At 40.0% G+C, this 27902-nt stretch overlaps 1 protein-coding gene across 4 annotated transcripts; it reads right to left on the reverse strand.

The window, feature by feature from the left end:
• Positions 1-1386: 1386 nt before the first annotated feature.
• Positions 1387-27902, reverse strand: gra (granulito). Of its 4 annotated transcripts, none has more exons than XM_036129121.1 (7): positions 27772-27902; positions 8304-8393; positions 8182-8231; positions 5963-6020; positions 5714-5823; positions 5568-5627; positions 1387-1727 (listed from the first exon to the last, which is right to left on the reverse strand). In XM_036129121.1, the coding sequence occupies exons 2-6, from the start codon at positions 8383-8385 to the stop codon at positions 5568-5570; spliced, it is 360 nt and encodes a 119-aa protein (XP_035985014.1). In that variant the 5' UTR covers positions 8386-8393; positions 27772-27902; the 3' UTR covers positions 1387-1727. The 4 variants fall into 4 exon arrangements, with proteins under 4 accessions (XP_035985014.1, XP_035985015.1, XP_035985016.1 ...); XM_036129122.1 differs by having other exon boundaries at positions 5564-5627; XM_036129123.1 differs by lacking the exon at positions 1387-1727 and adding an exon at positions 5186-5479.

Below are 27902 nucleotides of genomic sequence, written 5' to 3' on the forward strand. Positions count from 1 at the left end.
ACAACAAATACGGACCATGTGGGACATGAAACTGGCGTAGAGATTCACTTCCAGCACGGTAACAGGCCTAAACATGCAACTAGGGCTACAATGCGACACTCGATCAGAGCATATTGGTGCGTTAGAAAGGCCCAGCAAAAAAAAAAGCCCAAAAAGCAAAACGAATAAGAACCTATGGCAAACCTATGACAAAAAAATGGGCTTATTTACAGATGATAGAATAATCCAATATGGCAGCTAGTAAACCATCTTGCAAAGACAAAGTTGCAAAGTTGCAGTTTCTGATTGTGCAAAAGTGAAAGAGGCAAACAGACATTTGAAGCAAAAGGTCAAGATAAAGTCTTGACTCATGGATACTTACTTAAACCATTTTTTCCCCCACCCACTTAAGAATTTTGCTGCCGTGTGCTGGTATATCACATAAATGCTAACAAAACAAGCCGAAGTTTGTGGTTGTAGCAATGACAGAATGTGAAGAAATAAAACAAAAAAACTTGCAGAAACTGCTACTTGCAAAACAGTTTTTTTATTTTTATAAAAAGGTGCTGACCAAACTAAAACACAACTACAATAATTATTTGTCAAACCAGTGGGTTCCTCCCAACATGAGTCATAAAGGTCTTTTTTTTTAAGGCAGCAGCCTAAGCTTCTGCTTTCTCGGGATTAAGATCACGGTTGTCCAAACTAGTTTAAAAAGGCTGATAGTTTACTTTGAGTTTTTACGACAACAGAACACACCAGAAGAAAACTTAAGTCTAGGAGGACTTTCACGGTATTGAGTGAGGTATAGCTCAAAACCGATAGTGGAGCAGTCATCTTGCTGCCATTCCAGATGAAAGCATTTTCCGGAGTTGATAAGAGCCACACCTCAACTGTAATGCAAATAAATAACCAATATTCATCTGACCGAAGGACTTTGAACTTTTGAGAACATAACTCAAATCTGAACAGTGTTTTAGCTTTACAGTAGTATTCTGAAATAGATGAAGTCATAAGCAGACACCCAGCATGTTGACAATTATTCAGACTGTACCCAGAACATTGCACTGAACTCACTAAATATGCATGACAGCAATTGTAATAAACCCAATCAGTACAGCCAATAAATAACACTCCAATGCCGCACTAATATTACACTCGCTGTTTTGTGTGGACAAAATATTTTCAATATATACACCAAAGTATCAAAGGGACGCCGGTTCAACATGTATAGCAGCTTGCAGACATATTCCTGCAACTGATCTGTTTTCACAATAGTGAACTTTTCAAGCAACAAATTTCAATGTGTTTTATGGGGATGTTTTGTGACAAAGCTAGACAAAGCAATGCATGATTGTGTAACTGTAAAAAATATCAGATTGGATGGAGATTTTATTTGATTTTGTTTTACAAATTTGGACTCAATTTACAAGAAAAAAAAAAAAAAAGCTCACGGATTTAAAATCTTTTCAAGGTTGCCCTGGAAAAGGTTTCCACTGAACCCGAAGAAGCAATCTTAAAGGTAGATCCATTAATGGACCCCCCCTCACCATCCAATGGCTCTTCTTGGATCTTCATCTGAAGCGAAGATACCGAAAGCTTCATCTACCTCCACACAAATCATATGGAGAACTTCTTCTGGAATTTGGAGGCCCGTGAAGAACCTGTAAATATCCCCAGAACCTGCCGTGACACTCGGCCCCTGTAAACGGACGACAACTGCCATGATGAAGCCCAAACAACGGCACCTGTAGACAAAAAGGTACAAAACAGCATTACTGCCTCCAGAGCCTCACTAGTTCTGTATTAATATCCAAAAAAGGTGAAACATCTTTTAAGAACAAAATTGAAAGTCCAGTTTCCTTCCATTTTTAGAACAGTTTGTAAAGTGGATGACCAATAAATAAGTTTTCCTGTCAATAAATTCTTCCAGATGAGCTGTGGATCTCTGCAGCTCCTCCAGAGTTACCATGTACACCTTGCTTATTTCTCTAACTTAACTGCTTAAAGGAGATTACTGATCATTTTAAACCCTCAGGTTCTCCCAAGGATGCATTCCCTCTCAGGTTTTTCAAAGAAGTAATTGCTACTCTAGGGCCTGTTCTTGCTGTTATTGGCTGTAATCTGTCCTCGGGTGTTTTTCCAAATGACTGAAAACATGCTTTGTGCAGCCTTGATTAAAAAGCTGAGCTGTGATCCAACTGTATTTTCTGTATTTGGTTAAAACTGTATTTCCAAAGTCCAACTGTATTTTCCAAAATTTAGGCCAAACTCCAAGCTGTCTTCCCTAAAAAAAAAAAGTTGTAAAAATAGTCTAGATACAGATGATGGACCTTTTTAAGGGGCAATATTTAAGGTTTTTCAGTCAGGTTTTAAGTCATGTCAAAGCACAGAATCTGCACTGCTTAGGGTTAACATTAACTTAGCTCCAGACTCCAGAAATATTAGATTTAACAGCTTTATTTTACACTGTGGATCACAAAACTTTTAATTTCTCGCTTAGGGCACTTCATTGGCATTCGAGGGACTGCCGTTGACTAGTTCAGGTCGTGCCTGACAGAACATTCAGTGTCATCCTGACCAATTTTAAGTCTTCTCGTTTCCCTTTCCTGTGGGGTGCCATTTTAGACTGTTCTAACACCCGGGCCGGACCGTACGTGTACATGCGGGCGTGTGCATGTACGTGCAAGTGAACAGCTGCCACTCAGAGCAGCGCAGCATCAGAGCAACATGGCGGAGAGCACCGCCAGCAGATCAAAACGTTTTCTTACCAAACAGCATTATAAGGTATTAAGTCTCTTCTGCACTAGAAATGTTCCTCTGAGAGGTCAAGCTGTTTTGCTGTGTTTCTATCCTCTACAAATATGCACATATGAGGCGACGGATGAGAAGGGAAAAGAGGGGCCGGACGCGTGGCTCATCACAGATGTTGTCATGCATTCTCTACCACAAAACTTCACACACAGGGAATAAATGAGTGACAACTTCTCTTATAAATATCAGAATTTATTAACAGAAATAAATGTCCGTCCAGTGAACACCATTAATACTGCTGTTTACCTGAATTAACAATCCATCTCAACCAACAACTCTTCTTTACTAGGCTAGTAAAACTTTTGTAAAACTGTTAAGCAAAATTAAGACCAAAAAAGGACAGATGATAAAGAGTCAAACCATCACCATAAAAATGATCTGATGATTTTAGAGTTTTGTGAGAATCTTTAATGTAGAGAACCCAAGTTCACCTTAAAGAATATGAAATGAGGTCAAAGTAGCTTAACTAATTTAGAACAATTCAATCCATTCACAATAAAATTTAGAGATAAGGCTGGTTCACACAGCAGGATCATTTACAGTATTTTTTCCCCCGAGCTTCCCCTTCCGGCATGCTCCAACTACTGAGGTGACTTAAGATAATATTAAGAGATATTTCTAACGTGTGTGACGTGTTAAGAGTGATCTGGTCTGCTCAGGAGGACGTCGGGACCGCTCCAACTTCAAACCAGGGATACTCAACATGTTGGATTGTCTTGGCCCGATGTCCTTTCATGTGGGGTGATTCCCCAAGGACAAACAAGCACGCAGCCTGTTGAATGTAACCTGTAGCTAATCAGAAAGGTAGGTGAGGGAAACCGCGAGAAAAGAAACATAACTCACCTCTATATCATAGTGTAGCAAACGTAGCGCTCTTGTTCATGCCGTCTCCACTCATTTAACCAACACCTTTTTAATGCATTTACTCTGTTAAAATCAGTCCAAAAACTATTGCGATTATTCTTCCTCGTTGTCCATGTTTCTTTACTCTAAACCCACAATTAATCTTAAGAGGTTTAGCGAGATTTCCTGTCTGACACCCGAATGGTCCTGAGGGAAATCTGTTCGTGTGTGGTGCGTTGTGCTTGTCGTTTGACCAGACACCACACGAGGTATGAGCAAACCTATTATATCTATGACTTTTTTTTTATTGTTATGCATGGTGTCTCTCAGACTTTAAAAATCGGCTGAAATTTTTTAAATCTTGCATTGTGAACAAGCCTTTATCTAAAACATAATTTCAGAAAATAACATTTTAAAGGATGATTTGCAAACTAAACAAGTCCGCTTGCCTCCGATTTAAGCCTGTTTGCTGTTGCGATGACCCAGCAAACAGAATTTGCACAGGCATTTGCAAAATTAAAAGTCAATAATGTTTAGGATACTTGATTTTTAACTAAGGAAATGAAATGTGCTATAAAAAGAAACTCGACTTAATGTAATTTCTCCAGAAATAATTAGATTTGAAGTGGTACAGAACAGACCAAAAGTTTGGACACACCTTCTCATTTAATGAGTTTTCTTTATTTTCATGACTATGAAAATTGTAGATTCACACATCAAAACTATGAATTAACACATGTGGAATTATATACTTAACAAAAAAGTGTGAAACAACTGAAAAGTGGCCACCTTTTGCTTTGATTACTGCTTCACACACTCTTGGCATTCTCTTGATGAGCTTCAAGAGGTAGTCACCTGAAATGGTTTTCACTTCACAGGTGTCCCCTGTCAGGTTTAATAAGTGGGATTTCTTGCCTTATAAATGGGGTTGGGACCATCAGTTGTGTTGTGCAGAAGTCAGGTGGATACACAGCTGACAGCCCTACTGAATAGACTGTTAGAATTTGTATTATGGCAAGAAAAAAGCAGCTAAGTAAAGAAAAACGAGTGGCCATCATTACTTTAAGAAACGAAAGTCAGTCAGTCCGAAAAATTGGGAAAACTTTGAAAGTGTCCCCAAGTGCAGTCGCAAAAACCATCAAACTGTATTTACTAATCTGCTCCAAAAACCCACCTTTTGTCATTAGCTTTTGACACAGCATGAGAGCTCACTTTATCCATTTTATTCCACTTATTTATAACACAATTTGTTTTATACAGTATCTTATTCAAGTTACTAATACGTTTATATGTTTTATGTATTTATGTTTTTGATGCTTTATATATCTGTTCAGCACTTTTGTCAGCTTTGCTGTTTTTAAAGTGCTTATAAATAAAGTTGGCTTGGCTAACCCTACTTTAAACGTTTCAATGACGGTATCCCCATCCTGCCTGCCATGTTCCTTCTTGGTTATGATGCCATTTGTTTCCCAATGTTCTCTAACAAACCTCCATGACCCTGACAGGGCTGCTGCATTCATACTGGGATTAAATTACACACAGGTGGAAATGATTCATTAATCTGGTGACTTATTTTATTTACAGAGTAGGGAGGCAGTGAATTCTAAAGCACAGTCACGATTTCTTTGGTTAAAAAAAATAAAAAACAAATCGAGCACAATTTTCCTTCCACTGCAAAAATAACGCACTATTTGGTGTATCACATAAAATTCAAACGATGACACAGTAATTAGGTGGTAATGTGACAAATTATGAAATAGCATGAATACTTTTCCAAAGCACTGAATGTTGTAACTTGCAACCCCATGACAGGGTTTTGTGTCATCGCCCCGGTTGGTTTGGTCTGCAAGATTTACATCAAGTCAAAATATACTGTCAACATGAATCTAAACTTTATCCATATGATAATTTCATTTCTCTAACTTACTTACTCATACGTCTTCTTTTACACCATTCCACAGGGCTACTCTCAGCTCTTGTCCCGGATCCCTCTGTCAAGATATTAATGAAATTAACTAAGATTTGTGATCAACTAATAAACAAACATCAAAATTTAAACTAGAAATCAACAACTTACTGCCTCAGGCAACACAATGGGGTGGTCGGGTAGGTATTCTGGCCTCTTTTTCGCTTCAGGGCAGCTGGCCAAACCAATTAAAACTTCCCTCGTGTAAGATATTCTTTCTACTGAGAAAAAGAAACCAAGATCTAATATACAAGTATCTTCTATTGGAACCAAATAAGTGTTACAGTAAAAGTGAGCACTTTTTAAGAGAGAGCAAAAATGCACAACCTAGTTCCACCTTTATATCATGTCGTTTCTTACCTTTTTTCTGTTTATGGAGGTTGAAAATCTTGAAGACCTGCTCTATACCAACAGTAGTCTGTCAAGTGCAAAAGTTAGAAAGTCTCAAGAGATTGCCTTAGTGTCTAAATCAGTTAATGACTAATCAGAGTATTTAATGGGAATAATGGAAAAATCAACTGGAAAAGAATAGTATTTCCACTGAAAATCAGAATCAGACATACTTTAATAATCCCAGAGGGAAATTACTTTTGTTACATGCTCCAGAAAAATGCAGTGGGAATGCAGGAAGCTGAATGAGCAGAATAGCTGAAAATGGCTGAAATATGAAAAAGCAGCATAAAATGAACAAAAGTGAAATTTTAAACTAATCAATAAACTGTATGCTAACATAACATACCTGCAAAAGCTGCTGAAGATTTATAAAAATAAAAGAAATTCTAGAAAGCCAAGGCAGAAGCTGACATACTGTGGAAGCATTATGATTTGCTGAAAATGGATAAAGAAGTGAAAGCGTGTGAAAAAACACTTCTTAAATTTGACAGAATTACTAGAAACTTGATGAGCAAGTGGTATGCTTTTGACTAGAATTTCCTCAAAAAGTAATATGAACCCAGTTTCAAGATTTGGGCAATAAAAGGATTAACAGTAAACTATACTAATTGTTTAAAAAGTATAAATTTCAAGACACTTAAAAATTAATATTCATTACAGAATCTGGATTTTTATCGATACCTGCGGTTAAGACACTGTGTCGATAATAAAATGAGGAATTTCACGATGGTAAATCTGGATTTTGTGGATTTGTTTAAACAAGCATATGACTGAAAGATTGGTAAAGGTGTCATTTCACTGTTGTATAAATGTTTGGTGAATGCCAGATGTCAGTCAACACTGTATATTAAAGCTCTAAAAGGAAAAGGAGCGAGGAACTAGCATTTCTCAGGAGGAATGGACATCTCTGTGGAAATCTCAGTGGAAATGAGCCAAATCATCACAGTGGAAAGAATTTGGGTGGAAAATAATTATAAGATACTTTATTACCCCAAACCAGAAAACACGCTACGATGGAGCGCCCCCTACCTGTTGGAGAATTTGCGGAACCCAAAAAGCAAAACCATTGTCACGTTCAATGGGACTGCCCTTTGCGAAAACAATATTGGACAGACATTCATGTTGCTTTACAGAACTTTTTTAAACGGGCATTCCCCTTTAAAATAAAGACTCTGTTCTTTGGATGCATACCACAGGACGGGGAAACAAAGGACAAGCACCTGTTAAACATATCGCTGACTGAAGAAGGCACTGGCAAGGAAATGGCTAACACAGGACAGGCCAACCCTGAGGAGCTGGAATGAGGTTGCAATGGACATTTATAGAGTGGAGAAGACAACAGTGGTAGTTACCCACAAATTGGATCTGCTGACACATGTTGGAAAGAAAGAGTGGAGGAGAGGAACAGAAAGAGAAAACGAGAGTGGAGGAGGAGGAGAAGAGATATGTATGTGTAAAACATGCATACTGGATTAAACACACACATCCAACGGTCCTTCCATTCTGTCAACCCTGACTAGTCAGAATTTGACAGGTGCTGCGTTTCTATGCTGACTGACTGAATACACACAGCTGGGCCCCTTTGGAGAAACTCACACTCCCCCACTTTCTATGTTTTGATGTATAATTTATGTGTATAGAGGGAAAATTGAGTGAGTGAGAAGAAGTTGTTCGGAGAAGTAGAATTTATTCAAAAAGCTCTGAGCTCCCATGTATTTTGTTGAATTTTATGAAAATGCTAAATTATTTTAAGGAGGTACTATATGAACATGGCAAAAGATATGAACTAGCTGAAGTAGTTGAAGATAGGAGGTTTTGTGAATATTTTAAAACTAATGGAGTTTTTAGCTGAACGTACGTGGATGTAGCAAGCTGTCATAGAAACTTAGCAGAAATTTGGTGAATTTTACAGGATTTCCTTTCATTTCCAATGGCAAAAAAAAGTGAATCAAAAAGTGGTACGGATGTCAAAAGGAGGAAAACAATAAGTGTAAATGGCTACTGCATTCACACTAACGAGAGCACAGGAAGCACAGGCGAGTGTGAAAAAACGCTAAACGCATTGATTTTGGGAAAAAAAAGAAAAAAACAAAACCAATCTCTACATGAATTTAAACCCCAACTCCTTTGCTAGTTTAAACTCAATCCTCACACATTATTGCAACATTACACAATGGTTCTCTCACCTCCTGCTCCACCGGATGCTGATCACCTGCTGCAGCACTTATTGGAGACTCTATGAATAAAAACACAACCCTTAAATTAAAGACAAACACCCTGAATTTCAGGCCGACACCTTAAAACTTACCAACATCGGCGTGGACACAGCGACGGAGGGGCCTCGCCGGCTCCAGGTGCCTCAGTAGGACCCTTCTTCTTGATACCTCCATTCTGCTGTCTGCAAATTTCAGATGTTTTAAACTTTCTATGTCGAAAAGGACTTGTTCACAGTTACTGCAGTAGTGCTAAGTTAGAAAAAAATTGTTGCTTTGAAGACCATTCACCTTTAGAGGTCATAATAAAAGGGGGGAAGATTTGAACAAGGCACTTGAAGCAGACTAGGTCTCGAGATTAAAAATCAATTAAAAATGTAATCTATCCAAAATGCAGCAAACAACTTAACTAGGGTTGCCTAGCAAATTAACACATTAAAATGTTGCTGCTAGGTAAACCAGCAACTATGATACAATTGTAAAATTGCAACCAATTGTCAACAAAGTCCTAAGCAGACTCTTATGGCCCAAGGAGCCACAATTTAAATTCAAACACCACTTGTAAACCATTCTGCGTGTAAAATAACAATAAGATTGCTGTTCACTTCCCTGATGTCACTGTTTATAATGCAATAAAAACAATGGAATCTTATTGCTTTCCAAAAACCTTTATGTTTTGCTAACCAGGGACAATTTCCAAGTGCTCTACTGTTTATTGTATTTGCAAAGTTAAAATGTAACTAATAAATCACTCTGTTCTATGTTGAACCCTGCTTAAGATGTGATATGATTAAATAGCGAGGAGAAAGCGTCTTCCCTTTCAGATTCCTCCCATATTAATAATTATTATTATTATTATTGCTGCTCCAGTAGTCCGGATAACAGGGGGAACAGTAGAATATGACAACCAAGAGGAAGCAGACCTACGCTTAAGACGGGTACATGTCCTCTTCAACTCCTCACAGCCCTTCACAACCCCAAGCTGGTGTATCAGCACCCCCTCCCTCCTGCCCTGCTCCCTCTGATGTAACTAACTACCGACCCTCCCAACGCCATCTGGGAGTGAGAGTAATTTGCCTCTCAGCCACCTCAGAGAGGAAGGAGGAAGTTAAACTTTCAGATCCCTCTTTGAGGAACTACACAGAGAAATGGCAGAACAAGCAAGGGGTCAGGAAAAGGACAGAGGACCCCCCCCCCCATCCCACCTATTGAACCGATCACACATCTCTCCTCTCCAGTAAGGATGAAGAAGAAAAGGAGCATCGGCTGTCTGTTTATTCTGACCCCCGAGAAGAAGCAGCTGTGAATAAGGCAGCAGCACATGGTGGTTATGGTTTCAGAGGGAGCAAACGTGGTAAGGCCCATTCATACCCTACGTTTGGCCTGCACGTCCGTATTTCTGTCCGTGCGTTCTATCCGTTGAGTCCTTCATACCTCCGTCCGTTGAGGTGCGCAATAACCAATATTCCCTCTAGGTGGCAGTGCTGAGCGCCAATGATTCGTCACTGATCAAACACAGCGACGGTCCAATACGTGATTTTGTTGTATTTGCTCCGTAAGTAAACTTTTTGTTTGTCCCTGTGCCCCGGACACGACACATCATATGTGTGGGTAGTTGCGGACAAGCTCCGCAAGTTGTTCCTCGAATCCCGCCATTGTTTAAAGCCCAGAATTACAACCTTCTTTGTGATTTTGTTGACATTTTGTACTTCAAACTCAATAGCGCCCCCACCGTTTCCGGTAGTATTGCTCCGTATTGATCCGTTTCGTCCGTAAGCGTAAGCTCCCAATTTTCGTGTCAAAGTACGGACGAAATCGACGGTTAGAACGTATGAAACACTCCACACGTATCCGTATCCGTCTTTTACGTGAGGTATGAATGGGCCTGTAGTCATGCCACCTACCATGTTCCACCTTAGATAAGTGGGAAATGATAATCTTGCCTATGCTCATTTCAGACATAGAGGCACGGTCTTTCTCATAGCCAAGCTAGCCCCTTTCCCTGCCGAGCAGCTGATTGGATAATCACATTTCGGGTTGAAACAACGGAAGAACAGCTGTGTGTGGCTGAGTTGAGAGCTGTCGACCCACCAATACACGGCTCAAAGAGGGAAGAGTGTGTACTTCTACACCTGAGAATGCCACTCTCAATTGTTTTCTGAATGGAGTAAGGGATATTCTAAGAGGGAAATACCCCGGTACTCCAGATCCAAATCGGCTCAGTGACATTACTATTACTGATGAAGAAGGTATGGTTGAGTATCTGTATGGCTCAGATAAGCTGGCGAGCATAATGATAAAAAACAGCTCTGCGGAGGCTGACTCCCTTCTGACTCAACCGTTACGAGAAAGCGTTGCAGATGCAGGAAACCGGAACCTGCGAGCCAAACTTCGCCGGACACCAGAACCTGAACAAGCTTTTGCATGGACACAATAAGCTCTGGCTACAGCTGCTACTCTTTCCACCTCCTCTTTCATCTGGATGTTTCTGTAAAAGAAGGGATGGTGTCTACAGTTCTATCACAGTATTGAAACTGGACACACAGGCTCTGCATTCCTGGGGTCCCAAGCATTCAACATGTCAGTTGGAAGAAAACCAAAAAAATGCTGAAGTGTCGCTGTGGGCCCACATCACATGTCACTGAGCCAACCAACCTGACCACCACCATGTCACGAACATCAGACCAACAACACAACTGTGGAGAACTGGCAGCACAACGGATTAGGCTGAGAAGTGTTTCAGAAACAGAACCACTGAAGACCCTCGAGAGGCTGATCCTTAACCATCTTCGCTGAGGTCTTCATTAAATCCAGGTCAGTTTGCCAACCAGCCTGGCATTAGGGTGGATGATACCATCATCTACCTGCTACACCGAGCTCTGGCCCACCTAGTGAAACCTGGGATCATGTTCTTTTGGTTTTCCAGCACTTTCAACACCTTCCAACTTCTCAAGGACAAGTTAGAGCGGTCAGGAGTGGTCCACTACCTCTCTCAGCAGACATTGGATTACTTCACTGGTCGACCGCAGTACACGAGGACAAAGGGCTGTCTCTCTGACAGCCTAGTTTCTGCTCACCATCTAAACTGCAGACTTCATCAGCTCTCCAGGTTACCACCTTCAGAAGTTCTCTGATGACAGCCAAAGCAGCTCACATCACAGATGAGTGTATAGAGAGCTTGGTAGACCGGTGCCAGCAGAACCATCTCAGGTTAAATGCAGGGAAAGCAAAGAAGCTGGTGTTGGACGTCCGCAGGCGCAGACCCACCTCTTTGAAACCAATTAACATCCAGGCACCAGATGTTGAGATGTTGGACTCTTAAAAGTACCTGGGCGTTCACCTGAGCATCAAACCGGACTGGAGTCACATCACGGATGCTCTTTACAGGAAGGGTCGGAGCAGACTCTACCTGCTGAGGAGGCTCAGGGTTTTTTTGGAGTCTAAGGAGCGCTCCTGACGACCTTCTTTGACTCTATGGTGGCATCAGCCATCTTCTATGGTGTGGTTTGTTGGAGCTAAAACAAGCAGCCGCTTCCTGACAGATCTTTATCTGAGAAGAAGCAGCTTGGTAAACCCATTAGGAGGGCCAGCTTTCTCGTTGGATAGCATCACTGGGGGACAATGTCTCAAGCCTCATGCATGCAGGTGTTGCAGAGCTGGAGAGCTCTTTCAGTGACAGAATGCAGCATCCTGGATGCTAAGAGGAGCGCTTCTGCAGGTTCTTCATCTCAGGTGCTGCTAGACTAATCTCTGCTGCTCACAACAGAGTCGATAAGGGTGCTAATGGTGGTACGGATTCTGATCTGATCATGAATCATTTACACTTTCTCTCAAAGGCTAATGCCAATGTGCACACGCTTTGACTACTCTGGGGGGTGGCTTGTACAGTCATGTATATTTCATATTTTCTCACACCACTGTGTAAATGGGTTGCTGTATTTCCTCTGTTTAACTTTAATTTTGCATTTTCATCTGAATTAGAAATTACTGTGCAATACTTTTTTGTCTCCATTACTTTAGAACTTAACTACAGGTTAGCTTGTTATTCACATTCCTAATCTAGTGTGTAACTCTGTCCATGTCTGTCATTGCTTTGCCTTTAGGGTAACAGTCTGAGGAATTTATACGCTTCAGTTAATCATTTCTCAAATTTGATAAATACAGTTTGATCAAACATTCTGTTTAGACCATGGTTTGCGTTTGTCCGTGTTTTTGTCTTTGTATTGGTCACATGTTGCATGAAAAAAACAGTTGTTAAATCAGGCATTAGGGGAGAGTGCTTTTACTCCGCCATCTAAGGGTTAAAAGCAATACAGTCTGAGTTTCATGAGAGTGCAGGCCTAAGTTTTATCCACCCTAAGCCCCGGTAGGGATGGGTACCGAAACCCAGTTAACAAAATGGCCCCAGAGCCACGTCAGACTGTCCATGCAGACTGACAAGCTTCAGCCTTATCAGTCCTCTTAACAGTATGTTTAAGGCTGCATTAACTTTTTTTTTTCCAGGGAGTCTCCAACTAAAACAATATTGTTTTGCTGAACTTCACCTTAAGAAACACACAGAGGAGACTGATGGGAGGGACTAACATTCTGCTCCCACATGCTTACTTTCATTGACACTTTTGCCAACTATTTAGCAACTTTCCAGACTGCTCTAGCGACTGTTTTATTCAAAGACGACAAGCAATCGAGCTAGCGATATTTTTCTGTCTTGTCTGAGACTTTGGCAACAAGAAAAAGCATCGATCGCTCCAAGTTTACTGTCTCTTCAGTAAACCCCGAGTGCAGCTGTGAACCCCACCCGCTTCGAAAGCACCAACAGGCAAACTCTGCCTGAAGTCAGAGATGAAACCATCTCGTCTGTTTCCTCACTGAAAATGAGTCACGCATGAGCAAAGCTTCCACTAGATTATGAAGCGGGATGTAAATATATTATAAACATATTCTTTAATGGGTAATGATATATTTTTTCTCTTGAGAATGCCACACTTGTATAGATCCCTCCCTGTAGGGATCTCATCCACTGTGGGTGTCTCTGCTCTCTTTTAGTTAAAATAATTGATAATGTAAAAAACATGTATAAATGTGGTTTGGATTCCGTTATATTATTTAATACTTTAAATGATTTTATAGAGTTAATTTTTTTGAGCATATTTAGAGTGTTTTTAATAATTTTCTGTCTTGTCAGTGTTAATATTCCTCTCTCCTACAACATACTTTTTATTCAAGATAGTGTTTTAGCCTTTTGTTTATACATAGAAGTTATTTATATAATGTTTTTATATTTATATTTATTTTTACATGAGTCCGCACTGACAGGCATGCACAGAGCTCAGTTTTTACGAGCGGGTACGCGGTGTCACACTATAAACTGCTCGGTGGTAACAAGTTTTCACATTAAACTGTTTCATATGTGACACCGAGCTTGAAACACTGAGCTGCTCCAAGCAGGCGGTCACAAGGATACGCGGCATCACAGTCCCTCTCTCTGTGCGGTATAGGAGCCTGCTGGAATAGAAAGGGCTCTACCAGCTAAAGTAATCAGATATTTTATCCTTCCTTCCTCTGCTTCGTCCCGCTGGGAAAAAGTGTGAGAATTATATCACAAGAAAGGTAGACTCGACTATGACAGCAAAACGAGCTGAATGACTTTTATGCTCGTTTTGAAAGAGACAACAGTGAAACTGCCACCAAGCTCAAATCGTCAGCCGACCACCCGCCAATCACACTCTCCTCCACAGATGTCTGCAATGCACTGAGCAGGATCAGCACGCACAAGGCAGCTGGACCAGATAACATCCCTGGACGCGTGCTAAGGGCTTGTGCGGAGCAGCTCGCTGGGGTTTTTACAGACATTTTCAACCTGTCTCTTGCCCAAGCAGCTGTACCAACATGCTTCAAATGCACTTCCATTGTGCCAGTGCCAAAACACTTCAGCCCAAAGTGCCGTAACGACTACCGCCCTGTAGCACTCACACCAATCGTAACGAAGTGCTTTGAGCGGCTGGTCCTGGCACGCCTAAAAGACTCGCTACCATCCACATTGGACTCACACCAGTTTGCATACCGCAGCAATAGGAGCACAGAGGATGCAGTTTCCATGGCACTGCACTCTGTGCTCACACATATGGACAATAAGAACACTTATGCACGCATGCTGTTTGTTGACTTTAGCTCAGCATTCAACACTGTCATCCCGGCTAAGTTAATAGCCAAACTTCGAGACCTGGGCATCAACACCTCCATGTGCAACTGGATTTTGGACTTTCTGACCTACAGACCCCAGAACGTCCGATCAGGCTCCAACTGCTCCACGTCCATCACACTCAACACTGGTGTACCACAGGGCTGTGTGCTAAGCCCGTTTCTCTACTCCCTCTTCACCCACGGCTGCAAGCCTGTGTAAGCATCCAACTCCATCATCAAATTTGCGGACGACACTACGGTGATTGGTCTCATCAGCAACAACGATGAGACAGCCTACAGGGAGGAGATCAAGCACCTGGCCACATGGTGCACTGGAAGTAACCAGCTCCTCAACACCACCAAAACGAAGGAGCTCATTGTGGACTTCAGAAAAGATTCAACGGGCACACACGACAAAGAACGATAAAGAACTCTAACCCTCACTGATACTCTCCTTTCCCTCCTCACACCTACCTCCATTTTGTTATTCTGTTATTTACAAGACTGTAATGTTCACCTGCACTCCTGACTGTTACTATAGTAAAGACTGTTTACATGCATCTTGCACTACTCACCTTGACTGAATATTGATTTGCACTGCTGACTGTTTATTCACTATTGTTTACATATACATTTGCAATACCGTACTTTAACTGTAATATGCAATTACCTTGCACTTCACTTTAATTTAAATAGCTTCTGTCCAAACTTTATTTATATATTTTATAGTAATAGCTACCTGTATATCATGCTCACAATTCTGCCTATAGTAATAGCCATCTGTACATATATTCATAGTACAAACTCTGTTATAATAACAATCATCTGTATATTATGCTATTGAACGTATCTGTAAAACTCTATTCATAGTAATATCCACCTGTATATTATATTCGGTACATATCCAGCTGTAAATTTAGTTCACAATACTAGTTATCTATATATTATACTCATAGGACAAATCTATCAGTAAAATTCTGTTTATAATAGTATCCATCTCTATATTTTTTCAGTAAAAACCCATGTCCTGTACTTATGGAACCATTGTTTATCCTGCACTTGCTGCTATTGCACTTCTAGTTAGACCTAAACTGCATTTTGTTGCCTTGTACCTGTACCTGTGTAATGACAATAAAGTTGAATCTAATCTAATCTAATCTAAAAAAAAAAAGTCTGTGGAGAGTCCGCACGGCTTACAGTCTGCGCACAGCACACACAAGTATGTGGGAGCTGTAATATAGTGTTTTTAATCAACAAAGAACACCATGAGCCGACTTTAGCTTAACAACGTGTTAGTTTGTTTATTAGTTCTTCTTCTGCTTTTAGACATCAGTAGGACAAAAACAAAACACCAAGCTCCACCTACTGGTCGGAGACATGGACGCAACATACGTCACGGGGAGTCTTCACACTCCAGTCCAGGAGGTGAATTCTTAATGTCATATTTTTAATAGTGCACCAGGTTAGTGTCCAAATTTATTTTCCCTTTTCATTTAATAAAGTATTTTTGAATTTAATTGAATAGAAATAGCAGTTATATATCTCTGGTGTCCTCTGTTTTCTACCCTGGATCTGTTTGGGTTTTCTGCTCCACAGCATGTTAGTGAAAGTAATTGTCACAACATTCAGGGAGAGGCTTTGGTCCTTACAGCCGCCATTAGCTACCATTACTTTATTAAATTGCAGTTTAATATTCATATGATACTAGTATCAATATGTTGCATAACTACATAGTCATGAAATTCACGTAACAACTAAAAAATGTTTTGATACCAGCAATCCAATTTGAGATCCGATCAGAAAGAATTGATCCAAAAACTTGAGATTCGGAATCAAATCGGTTCTTGAATCGATACCAGGCCCTAATAAGGTGTATCGTTAAGAGTAGTAGAATCGCTAAATCTTTAACGATACCCATACCCAAGCCCGGGCTCACATTGAATGCGGTGCAGATCCGGTTGTGGCGTGGCAAGGAACCCAAATAATTAAAACTCAATGTGTCAACTCATATCAGTTGCATGCGGTTGCGAATCCGGTTACCAAGGCCATGCTGCGCTGAAAAAAAGGGAAGTTTGACCGGACGCCGCAGTGGTTACCGGCTCAAGCTCCTGAATTTCCCTTAATTTCGCATGCTAAACAGGAAACGTCGGGTGCTCTACATTTTAAAGTTCAGATGAATATCAGAAGAAAATCACCACACCAAGTTAGGTAGCTTGACTAGAGTAAACAAAACCATGAGGAAACAGAGGGGCTTTTGGAGGATGAAATAGGATATTTAAGCGCAAGAAAAACACGTTTTGCCCTAAAAAATTAAAACCATGGCTGGTTTTCACTCATTTAAGAGGGATAGCAACAGAAAGCACCACATGGATTTCTGTTTCTGTTCTCGCCAGTGCAATTTCCGCAGCTGGCCGTCGAGCAGTGTGTGTCTGGGTTTGCTGAAAACCGGAAATGGATCAGGACCGCAGCCCACACTGCATTCAGTGTTTCCATAGCTTTGCTCCCTTACTGAGACTGAAAAAAAGACACAAAAAAGCAAACAGAGCTACTGACCTAAACAGCTATATTTATCTAATGTGTAGGAAAATATACTAGGAACATTTTTAGAGTACCATACCGCAACTTTGAACTATTAGAAACATTTTGCAGATTAACTGAGTATTGGGATACTGAGGAAAAGAAACGTCTTGTCCGTTTACAACTGCACCTTCCGATACAGCCCCTGATACAGGGGGCATTCTAGGACAGAGCTGGCGCTTCTAATAAATTTTTCCAGCCGCTTCCTCTGAACTACAGAAAAGTTGCTGCTCCAACAAGCCACACCCTAAAAGATGGCAGAGGCCAGCACAGAGACAGAGAAGTTCTTCAGGAAAAAAAAACCTCAGCAGAAACGGTCTGCTCTGACCCCTCCTGTAAAGTGTTTTTGTCTCTGTACTGATTACATGTTGCATAAGAAACCAGAATGATTAAACCGGGCATTAAGACACAGCGACTGACTGTGCCATCTAAGGGTTAAAAGTTATACAGTCTGCGTTTTATCACCGCCAAGTTTCACTTCCTCCTGTCCTGGGACTGATAAAGAAAAAGACAAAGAAAGAGGGGGGGGGGGGGGGGGGGGGGGGGGCAAAACTCATGATCTAAAAATCTAAAAAATTATGTTTATCTAAGGGGTAGGCAGATATAATACGAACGATTTCAGTGTCCCATTTAACAATAAGTGAATAAATTACTTCAAACTATTTGAAAGAATTACAGAATAACTGAGCATCAAAATACTAAAAGAAAATGTCCTGTCCATTTACAACTGCACCTTATGATTTGCCACCTGTTTTGTTATAATTATCTGACAGAATATGTGAACAAATAATAACACAATGACAATTTCTCAACAGGGATCCTCACCAAGGAAGAAAATCCCAATACTTCACCTGCTGAAGGGGGAACTCTTGGTTTTAAGGAAGACTACTAAAGTAAATGTCTCTCTAGTAGGTGGAAGGAACCACACAAGATAGCAGTGATAACGTTATACTGTTTAAGATTTTAACTGGATCCATAAAACACATGGTGCACAAACTGAAGATCCATCGCAGAGAACTTTGACTCAGGTTAGGACTGACTTAATGAACCTCACCGACAGACAACGATGGAGACTGAACAGACCTTGACAGAAGACTCCCGATAGAAGACTCCCCTATGGACATCAGGTTTTGAACTGGATTTACTCAGAAAAATTACTGGCTAGATGGGGTAGAAGGTGCTGTTAAAGCAGCAACAATTGATGATTGAATAGTTTGCTCCGTGGATGCATTTCATTATTGGAAATGTGGGTGCATTTGGTTGTCAGTCCCTCGTGGGTCTAAAGTTTTTGAGGATCAGTCCTATCAGATTTTGTAGTCAAAGGCTTGCTTCTGTTCAAAATGTGGAACTGATGTGTTTTGTTTTCAAGTATGTGAACTTTGGGATAAGCAGCATAACAAAAGCTGTGTGGGTTTGAGTTTACTGGATTTAAGAAACAAGTTCTACCACTGGGAAATGTGCCAAGTGCTACAACTACAATAAATATATCTCAAAGGAATGTGAGCTGGCCTTTGCCAAGAGCCTTTGAGTATGATGGAAAGTGTGCCACGGCTCAGAAGCAAAGGAGAAACAGAGACAGCCTCTCTGTTAAAGAGGATCCGGCACTGTTAGTGCAGGGCCACTCTTAACACCAACTTACTAATGAGAAATTAGACAGTTTTGGGGTTTTGAGTTGATCGAGAATAACTGATTTATTAACAGTTGAGAACATATTATTTGAAGTATAGGTTTTCATTACCATGACATTCTTTCTTGTTTTACCAAATTAACAGAATGAAATAATGAACTAATACAGCTTTAACAATAATCTCAATAATCAGAAATCACAATGGCAATTATGTGGTTTTGCTATTGGGAAAGCTTTGCTAATATTACACCAAATCTGTGTTCCGACAACAACAGTTACTGAGAAAGTTTTGTGAGGTTAAGGAAGTTCAGAGGCTTTAGAGAATCTTAATTGAGAAAACTATAAAGACTTGGATTAAATACATGAATTATTAAATAATCAGTTAATATTGGTAATTAACAATCCGGTTGCATTGAGTTGAGGTGAATGATAAAGCATACTGCCATGTCACAGAAGGATTGCTGAAACAATAACTGGCTGAAGGAGTTGCAGTTAGCATGTCTGTTATGATGCACAGAGCATCTAAACTGCTCAGTGTCCATCTGTGACTGATAAGTCAGATACAGCCCGTCACCACAGAGAACCGAATTCTGCGTCCACAGCAGAGACTGGACAGTGACGGAAGGAAGGAGCACTGGCAAGTGGCCTGCTCCAACAACATAAGGTGAAAGGTCTCTGCTTTGGTTGGCTACGGCTCTGGGCTAGCAGCCTATCACCAACCAAACAGACAGCATATGGTCAGAAACAAATTAGTAATTGTTTGAAATCAACTTCAGAAATATCTTTGTACTCTATATCAAGACGTTATTTTAATCTTTTCATTTTTGCTTATTTACTGTTATTTTCATCTGGATAACATTACATAGTGACTATATTCATAAAAGGTTTATGCAAACACTTTAGGGCAATGGAAATATTTGACTTTTGGAACAAAAGACACCGACTGTATTTTGTTTTTCCACTGTTACTCTTTCCTCATACTCAGAATCAGCCCTGGTCAATGTGTATGCTCCTAACATAGATGATGAGAACTTTTTTAAACAACTATTTTCTTCGCTACCTGACCTCAATAAATACTCACTGGTTCTAGGGGAGGATTTCAACTCTTGGCTGGACCCAGTTTTGGACCGCTCATCTCTTAAAAGCAACGTCATAAGCAAGTCTGCATCAGTTATACAAGCTTTTCTATCCGAGTACGGGCTGTGTGATGTGTGGCGTGCTTATCTGGGTTAACCCAGATAAGAGGGAGTACTCGTACTTCTCGCATGTGCACAAAACGTATTCAAGAATCGACTATTTTATTACAGACGCTAAATGGCTGCAGCAGATACATTCTTGTGACTACCAAAGCATATTTATTTCAGACCACGCACCACTTACTTTGTTACTATCCCATCCCCGGACAATGGCGTTTCAATTCAACTGTCAGATGAAAACTTTGTAAGGTTTATTCAAGATGAAATACGTTTCTTTTATGCAACTAACTCCTCCCACGAGACCTCCAGCCTTGTGCTATGGGATGCCTTTAAGGCCTACATCAGAGACCAGATCATTTCCTATTCAGCAAAAATTAAAAAACAAGCCACTTATGAACAAAACAATCTAATTCAGCAAATCAAAGAGGTTGACATAAAATATGCTTTGAATCAATGTCCTGAACTGTTTAAAAGACGTGTTGAACTTAAAACAAGGCTTGACCTATTGACAACACACTTAGCTGAACGCCTGCTTTTACATGACAAATTCAAATTTTATGTGCATGGCGACAAATCTGATCAATTATTAGCAACCATGCTCAAGGGTTCTGGGGCAAGGTAAACTATTTCCAGAATTCGAAAACAAGATGGCAGTATAGTCACAGACCATAGTCAAATTAATGATGCATTCAGGGACTTTTATGAGGAGCTCTACAGCTCACAATCACAAACCAACTCTAACGTGACTGATGATTTTTTAGCTAAGCTTCACATTCCTGTAATTTCACCAGAATTTAAGAATAAGACTTTCTCATCCAGAAGTCTCCCTAGCAATAGCCTCAATGCAATCTGGCAAATCTCCAGGACCGGATGGTCTCCCCGCAGAATTTTTCAAACAATTCTCAGACTTACTCTCTGTGCAGCTCAGCTCCACCTTTACTGATTATTTTAAACACGGATCCCTTCCTCACTCATTTTACGAAGCTTGTATCACACTTAATCCAAAAAAAGGTAAAGATCTGGTGGAATGCACCTCATACAGACCTATCTCTCTCTTAAATACTGATGTTAAAATTTTTGCCAAAATTCTTGCCTGTAGACTTGAAACGGTTTTACCTTCAGTTATTTCAAAAGACCAAACAGGCTTCATTAAAGGTCGGCACTCATATTTTAATGTAAGCAGACTGCTTAATATTGTTTATTCTGGTGCCACAGATTCAGCTGAGTGTGTTGTCTCTCTGGACGATTAAAAAGCCTTCGACCGGGTTGAGTTTGACTATTTGCGCTCCTCAGCAGATTTGGCTTTGGAGGAAACTTCATTTCATGGATTAAACTATTATACCAGCAATCATCTGCCACAGTTCGTACTAACTCTCAGACCTCAAAACCATTTAGATTACAAAGAGGCACCCGTCAGGGATGCCCTTTTAGTCCCCTGCTTTTCAATCTGGCCATAGAGCCCCTCGCCATTGCACTCAAAACCAGTAAAGAGATATCCGGCATTTGGAGGAACGACATGGAACACAAAGTGTCACTTTACGCAGATGACCTTCTACTTTTTATTTCCAAACCATCAACTTCATTGCCTTTTGCTCTCAATATATTTAGCCAATTTGGTCAGATTTCCGGGTATTAGCTGAACCTTACCCAGAGTGAGCTTTTTCCCCATAGGTAATAAAGCTAAAATGTCAGACTTTGCTAACCTGCCGTTCAGAATTGAAAGACAAAAATTTACATACCTCAGTATGACAGTAACAAAAAAACATAAAAATCTGTTCAATGAAAATTTGACTCAGCTGTTGAACCAAGTGAAGGGATCCCTCTCAAAGCGGACACCCCTTTCCATGTCCCTTGTGGGATGTATCAACTCAGTTAAAATGAATATACTACCCACATTTTTGTACCTTTTTCCAGGCGTTACCTATTTTTATTCCCAATACTCTTTTAATGAGCTAGACTCAACTTTTTCATCTTTCATCTGGCAAGGTAAACGCCCAAGGCTTAATAAATTACAACTCCAAAAACCTAAACAACAAGGGGGGTTTGCCTTCCCTAATTTTCGGTTCTATTACTGGGCCGCCAATATCAGATGCCTAGTGTTCTGGTATTTCTATCATAACCAGGGTGACTGTCCTGACTGGGTGGCTATGGAGCTACGCAGCGATAATAATTTGTCCATCCTGGCCATGCTCTGTTCTCCACTCTTACTTTCTTTATCTAACCCTATTTTAAACCCAGTAGTGAAACACTCGCTGAAAATATGGGGCCAGTTTAGGAAATTCTTTAAACTCCACGACTTTTCCTTCCTAAGTCCAATTGCACGTAACCATTTTTTTTAAACCATCTGTAAAGGACGGGGTGTTTCTAGAGTGGCACCGGAGGGGACTTACTTACTTTAAGGACCTTTTCATAGAAAAGAATATGGCATCCTTTGAGGAACTCAGCAACAAATACTTGGTAGTGACCTGGGTGGGCTAAATGGGATTACTTTGTAGGGATTAATTTTCTGTTTATTACTGTATGTCTGTCTATGTTGGATAAATATTTCTTTGTATTTGCAACTGTATGTACAACAGGAAAAGAAAACTCAAAAAGACAGTGGTTAAAAATTTGTTTTCTTGAAAGGAAATCTGATTTTGTAAGAAGGGGAATTGCATTTAGGGTTGCAACATTCCCATCTAGTGGTTGGTTTTGTTACAGAAACTAAATTTGTTCAGATGTCTGGAAAACAAGAAACTTGACAAGTGGAGGTGATCGGCCGTGATGAGTTGAATGGTTTATTTCTAGTTCCTTTTTGCAGCAATATTTAAGGAAATACTCATACGAGTGAAAACTGAAGAGATTAACACAAAGACTTAAACCGTTTCAAAAAGAAAAGCGAAAAAATCTATTAATAACTGAACTCTTAACAAAAATCCCATTTATTCAGAAATTCAGTAAGAATTAGTTTAAGATGAGAAAATTTGGAAAATTAGGAAGTTATAATTGAATCACATATTGTGTGGTATGTGGCTAAAAATTCTCCAACTTATTTGAACCTTACTGGGGTTCTGCTTACATGGGCTAGTAGGGTGGATAAAAGATTCGAATCTAGTAGGCATGAAATCTTTCAGCAGAAAAAAGTGGTTGCTTAAACGTATTTGTCTTCTGCTTATTCCTTTTGCATGATAACCCTGGTCAATAAAATTGATGTCTGTTAAAAGGAAGCAGATTCCATTCATTCCAAAATGTTCAGGCGCTGATGGAGATCCAAATTGCCCCAGAGGAAAATACATCTCAATACATGAAGCTGAACCTGGGTACACCTAAATCGTGTCCTTGGAAGGATATCCTTTGAGCCGAGAACGGTTTGATAATTTATTCCTTTCTTGAGCTTTTGATGAATTCGTCTGCGATGTAAAATGATGCTGTATAGAATTTGAATTTAGTTTGTAAGTTTTATTTCTGCTCATGCGTTTTGTTTTCTGGGCTGCCCATGTAGTCTGGAGTACTTCTGAGAGCCTGCCTCTTGAATGCCAGTATCAAGTGAGACTGGAATAATATGGACTTTGAAGAATTAGAGAGAAGGTGATGTCATTGATTTCCACCCTTTTTCCATATTGTACACCTGTTAAATTCACGATTTATTTGATGTTATAGCTTCAAAAATGTCTTTGCTCGTTTTGATCTTTTGATGTCATATTTTTAATGTGGGCTTTAAACCATTTTCATTTGTTACAAACGCTGATAGGTTGGAAGCATCTAGTTTGTGATATGCTGCTACGGAGTTTCAACAGGTTCAAGGTTTTATGCTGCAGTATACCTTTTGATATAGGGATTATGAAAAAAAGGATCTGATTGGCACCAAAGTTCCTTAAATTAGATGGTACTATAATTATTAGATTTAAATAGGGGTCTTCTTGCTCATTTTGGCCGAACGGCAGATTACTCTGGGGCCTCCGGTGGTTTTTACCTCCTTTTGGGGGGGGGGGGGAGTTTTGCTTTGGAAAGGCTCTGCTGGACCTGTGAAGTCCCCTACGGTGACACTGAGAATTTGTAAATTTAGAAAACATGAGCCTATTTTCCATTTAAAGCTCCAGGATTTAAAGCCCCTAGGCTTTTGGGTTTTCGTGTTTCCATCTGCTTGGGACCATTTATGTAAAACAACCCAATGACATATGGGACGTTGTGATTAAAAACTAAAAGTGGAGGGTAGACGAGACTGATCTTAAGCGCTTAATGAGTATCATTTTTCCTCAGCCAATGCTGGAACGATCGCAGACTAAAATTATTTTGATACAGGTTAAAGGCTATACGTGCTGAGCAGGTCTCCCCCTGCTCCTTCTCTGCCACGGAAAGCGAGCCAGCTCCCCCTGCAGGCACGCACCCACAGTGGCAAAACAGTTTATGATTACCTCAAAACACCGGAAAAAAATAAATAAAAATCAAGCCAATATTTTCACATTTGATATCTGTTATGTGCAGATATCCCCCACTAACTTAGTAAACGCTTTATAGTGACGTTTTAGCCGCGACGAACAGATCCAGAGTCTGCGGGAAATCACAGCCGACAACACGCGCCAGCATCGGGGCTGGTCTGCCCGGCAAGGCCAGACTGTCAGCAGGTCTCTGCCACTCCCGACGAGTCTGAGCAGAATTAAAACTGACTCGTAATCCTGATTGACTGCACAGATGAAGTTTGGAGGCGTACTTTGTCACCTCAAGACATCTTAAAACAACGCTCCTTACATCTCATTACTCTACCCTTGTGGTGGACAGTTTTTCTTGCTGCTCGCAACCACGCCCCTGAACTAGCCCCGAGAGAGAAGTACTGGGTGGCTTCAGGGACCAAAGCCCTGGGAAAGTAAAGCGTGCAGAAAGTGAAATTAGAAGGGTAAATGTGTGATTTGTGTAATTTGCAAAGCTCCAGGCTTTTGAGTGGCAGTGGAAAAGGGGCTATGGATATTTGTGCTTGAAATGGTTGTTAAGTGGGGTTACACACAAGAGGCTTTCAGGCAGCCAGTTAAAATAAATAAGTTTAGGTTACCAAGTCTAATATAGGTAAAATAATGTGCACATAGGAACTTTAAAATAGGAATTTAGTTGACAAGTGGAACCTGAAATTGAAGATTAAAGCTAAAACAATGATCATGTGCTATTAAATTTTTGGGAATACATTTTTCTTTTTTATTATTTATATTTATTTAACTGTTATACATTTCCCTCACCTTAATGCCATGCCTTCATGCCAGCGCATTTCAGCGTGACGGGCCATTACACTGAAAGTTGCAAAAATTAGGCTGAAATTAGACCACTGCGCTCATTAAAATTGAGCGGAACGGATGACAAGGGTTAGCCTTTTATTAATTGTCTAACTGACGTCGAACAGAAAAGGTGTAGAGCAAAGACAAAGAAAACATTAAAAGTTAATGGAGCAATAAGCGTAATTTCATTTTTTTTTTTTAGATAGAAAATAACACTGTTTAATGGCTTCTTGGAAACATCTGGAAAGTACTAGAAAAACAACTGATCGAGTCAAGGGCTGACACAAAACAGACTGGTTTATGATTGGTCGAGATGTTCACATACACAACAAATATATTTCAGAACCACATAAATACATCTTACTGGTGTATTCTAGCCTTGCCTGCAAGATGAATCCATCTTGTACGGCTTCAAACGTTTGATTCCGAACCAAAGACGGTTCAGGCCAATCAGGTCGCAGTATTGCGGTTTAAGGCGGGACATACCCGTGCAATGAAAGCAAGAGCTGACGAGCACACGGCTGAACCAACATAAACATGGCAGGGCAGGAGGACGACCCGTAGCTGCTGCTGTCTCACCTGTTTTGTTAGAATCCACAATTTGCATGAAATGCTTTGACTAGTTTACCTTCTTGTGGTTTCTCACGACATCTGCTGTTTACATTTTGATTTGAGACCATGATTGACTAAACCAACCTTTGGTATGCGGGCACTAGGTGTCGCTTCGTCCTATCAGCTCTAAGAGTTCTGCTGAACGTCCCACGTTTCCCCCAAACGGATGAAATAGGAGCAGTCCCATATTGATAATGTGTACAACGGAGAGCGCTAGACATTCTCAATCTGGCTGGCCAGGTTAGTATGTTAATATACGTTTCAGAAAAGATTTTTTTTTTGTGTGCCTCTTATTTCCTCTCATCCGTACAGGACTGTCTCAGAAAATTTGAATATTGTGATAAAGTTCTTTAGTTTCTGTAATGCAATTAAAAAACATGAAATGTCATACATTCTGGATTCATTACAAATCAACTCAAATATCGCAAGCCTTTTATTGTTTTAATATCGCTGATTATGGCTTACAGCTTAAGAAACCCAAATATCCTATCTCAAAATATTAGAATATTGTGAAAAAGTATACTAGTAGGCTATTCAACTAATCACTTGAATCATCTAATTAACTCGAAACACTGCAGGGTTTCCTGAGCCTTGAAAAACACTCAGCTTGGTTCAGTAAACTAAATCACAAGTATGGTAGTGGTTAAGAGACGACATAAGATTCTCACAGTAACTGGTGTACTGACCATGGCATTACTGTCCTTGATTGGCCTGCCAATTCCCCTGACCTGAACCCCATAGAGAATTTGTGGGGTATTGTGAAGAAGAAGCTGAAAGACACCAGACCCAACAATGCAAATGAGCTAAAGGCCGCTATTGAAGCATCCTGGGCATCCATAACACCTCAGCGATGCCACAGGCTGATTGCCTCCATGCCACGCCGCATTGATGCAGTAATCTGTGCAAAAGGATTCCCAACCAAGTACTGAGTGCATTAATGGACATTTTCAAATGTTTGATTTTGTTTTGCTGTTATAATTTTTTATTACTTGGTCTGAGGAAATATTCTAATATTTTGAGATAGGATTTTTGAGTTTTCTTCAGCTGTACGCCATAATCAGCGATATTCAAACAATAAAAGGCTTGCGATATTTCAGTTGATTTGTAATGAATCCAGAATGTATGACATTTCATGTTTTTTAATTGCATTACAGAAAATAAAGAACTTTATCACAATATTCAAATTTTCTGAGACAGTCCTGTAGTTGAGGCATGCCTCTTTGCTCCTGGAGCCAGACAGCTAAATGGAATAGGTGGAAATGTTCCCTAACAAAAATCTAATTTATGTGTGAACCCTTAATTTCAATTTTGCATCGTTTTATGCAGACAGCTTTGCCGAAGGAGATACCACAGTTTCAGGTTTTGGATGAAGTTTCCCAAAAGCTACCATTGCTCCTCCTCAACCTACCATGTCCTACCATCATCTACTCCGCAGTCTCCATATTTTTTATTTTTATTTTACATTTTTAAATTATATAACATTTTCTTATGATTAGAGTGTCATAAAAATTTCCGGCTGCCTTTTTGTTTTTTAAATATATGCTAATAAACACATTTTGTCAATAATAACATTTTTTTCTCGTGTTAATGGTGTGGATATCTTGATAGGAATTTACCTGATGGAAATAATAAAAGAAAAATACATGCACTTGAATGCAACATGAAGGTACTGCAAATGTATGCAAACTTGGCCATAAAACACAGCGTTAGAGACGAAGGATTGAAGGTAAAACCATCTTCCAAAAGTAAACCAGCAACAAACGACCATAAACCATTTTAAGCTGAACAGAAACAAGCCTAAAAATCTAATCACAGTTCTCGTACCTCATTAAAAAGTGTTGTTTTTTTTATCTACATAAATTCAATGATGGATAGATACCAAAAATAACGGCAAAACGTTGCCGTGAGCAGTTGACCTGAACGTTTGGCAATCGATGCGAATTTAACGGTCAACTTCGGGATTTTTTTTATATATTTTTTTTTTTCAAAATGTGGAGAGCTTGAGCTTCATTACCTAAAAAAGATGGTTTTAAAATTCGAGAAGCCAGACCGCGTTGCAAAGCACCTCAAATAAAAGCTAGCTATTTTTGCACGATAAAGAATATAATTTGTTTTCAACATTTACCTCTAGCTATATGAAACTTTCCTGGCGTGGTTTTCCTCTTTTATCTGCTCCTCTGCTCCAAAGTGCCTGCTCAGCTTACCGGCGTCACTCTTGCACGCTGATCGTGGTCAAACTAAACTTCCGGTTGTTGA

The sequence above is a fragment of the Fundulus heteroclitus genome, unplaced genomic scaffold (genome assembly GCF_011125445.2).
Source record: "Fundulus heteroclitus isolate FHET01 unplaced genomic scaffold, MU-UCD_Fhet_4.1 scaffold_140, whole genome shotgun sequence".
Lineage (NCBI taxonomy): Eukaryota > Metazoa > Chordata > Actinopteri > Cyprinodontiformes > Fundulidae > Fundulus > Fundulus heteroclitus.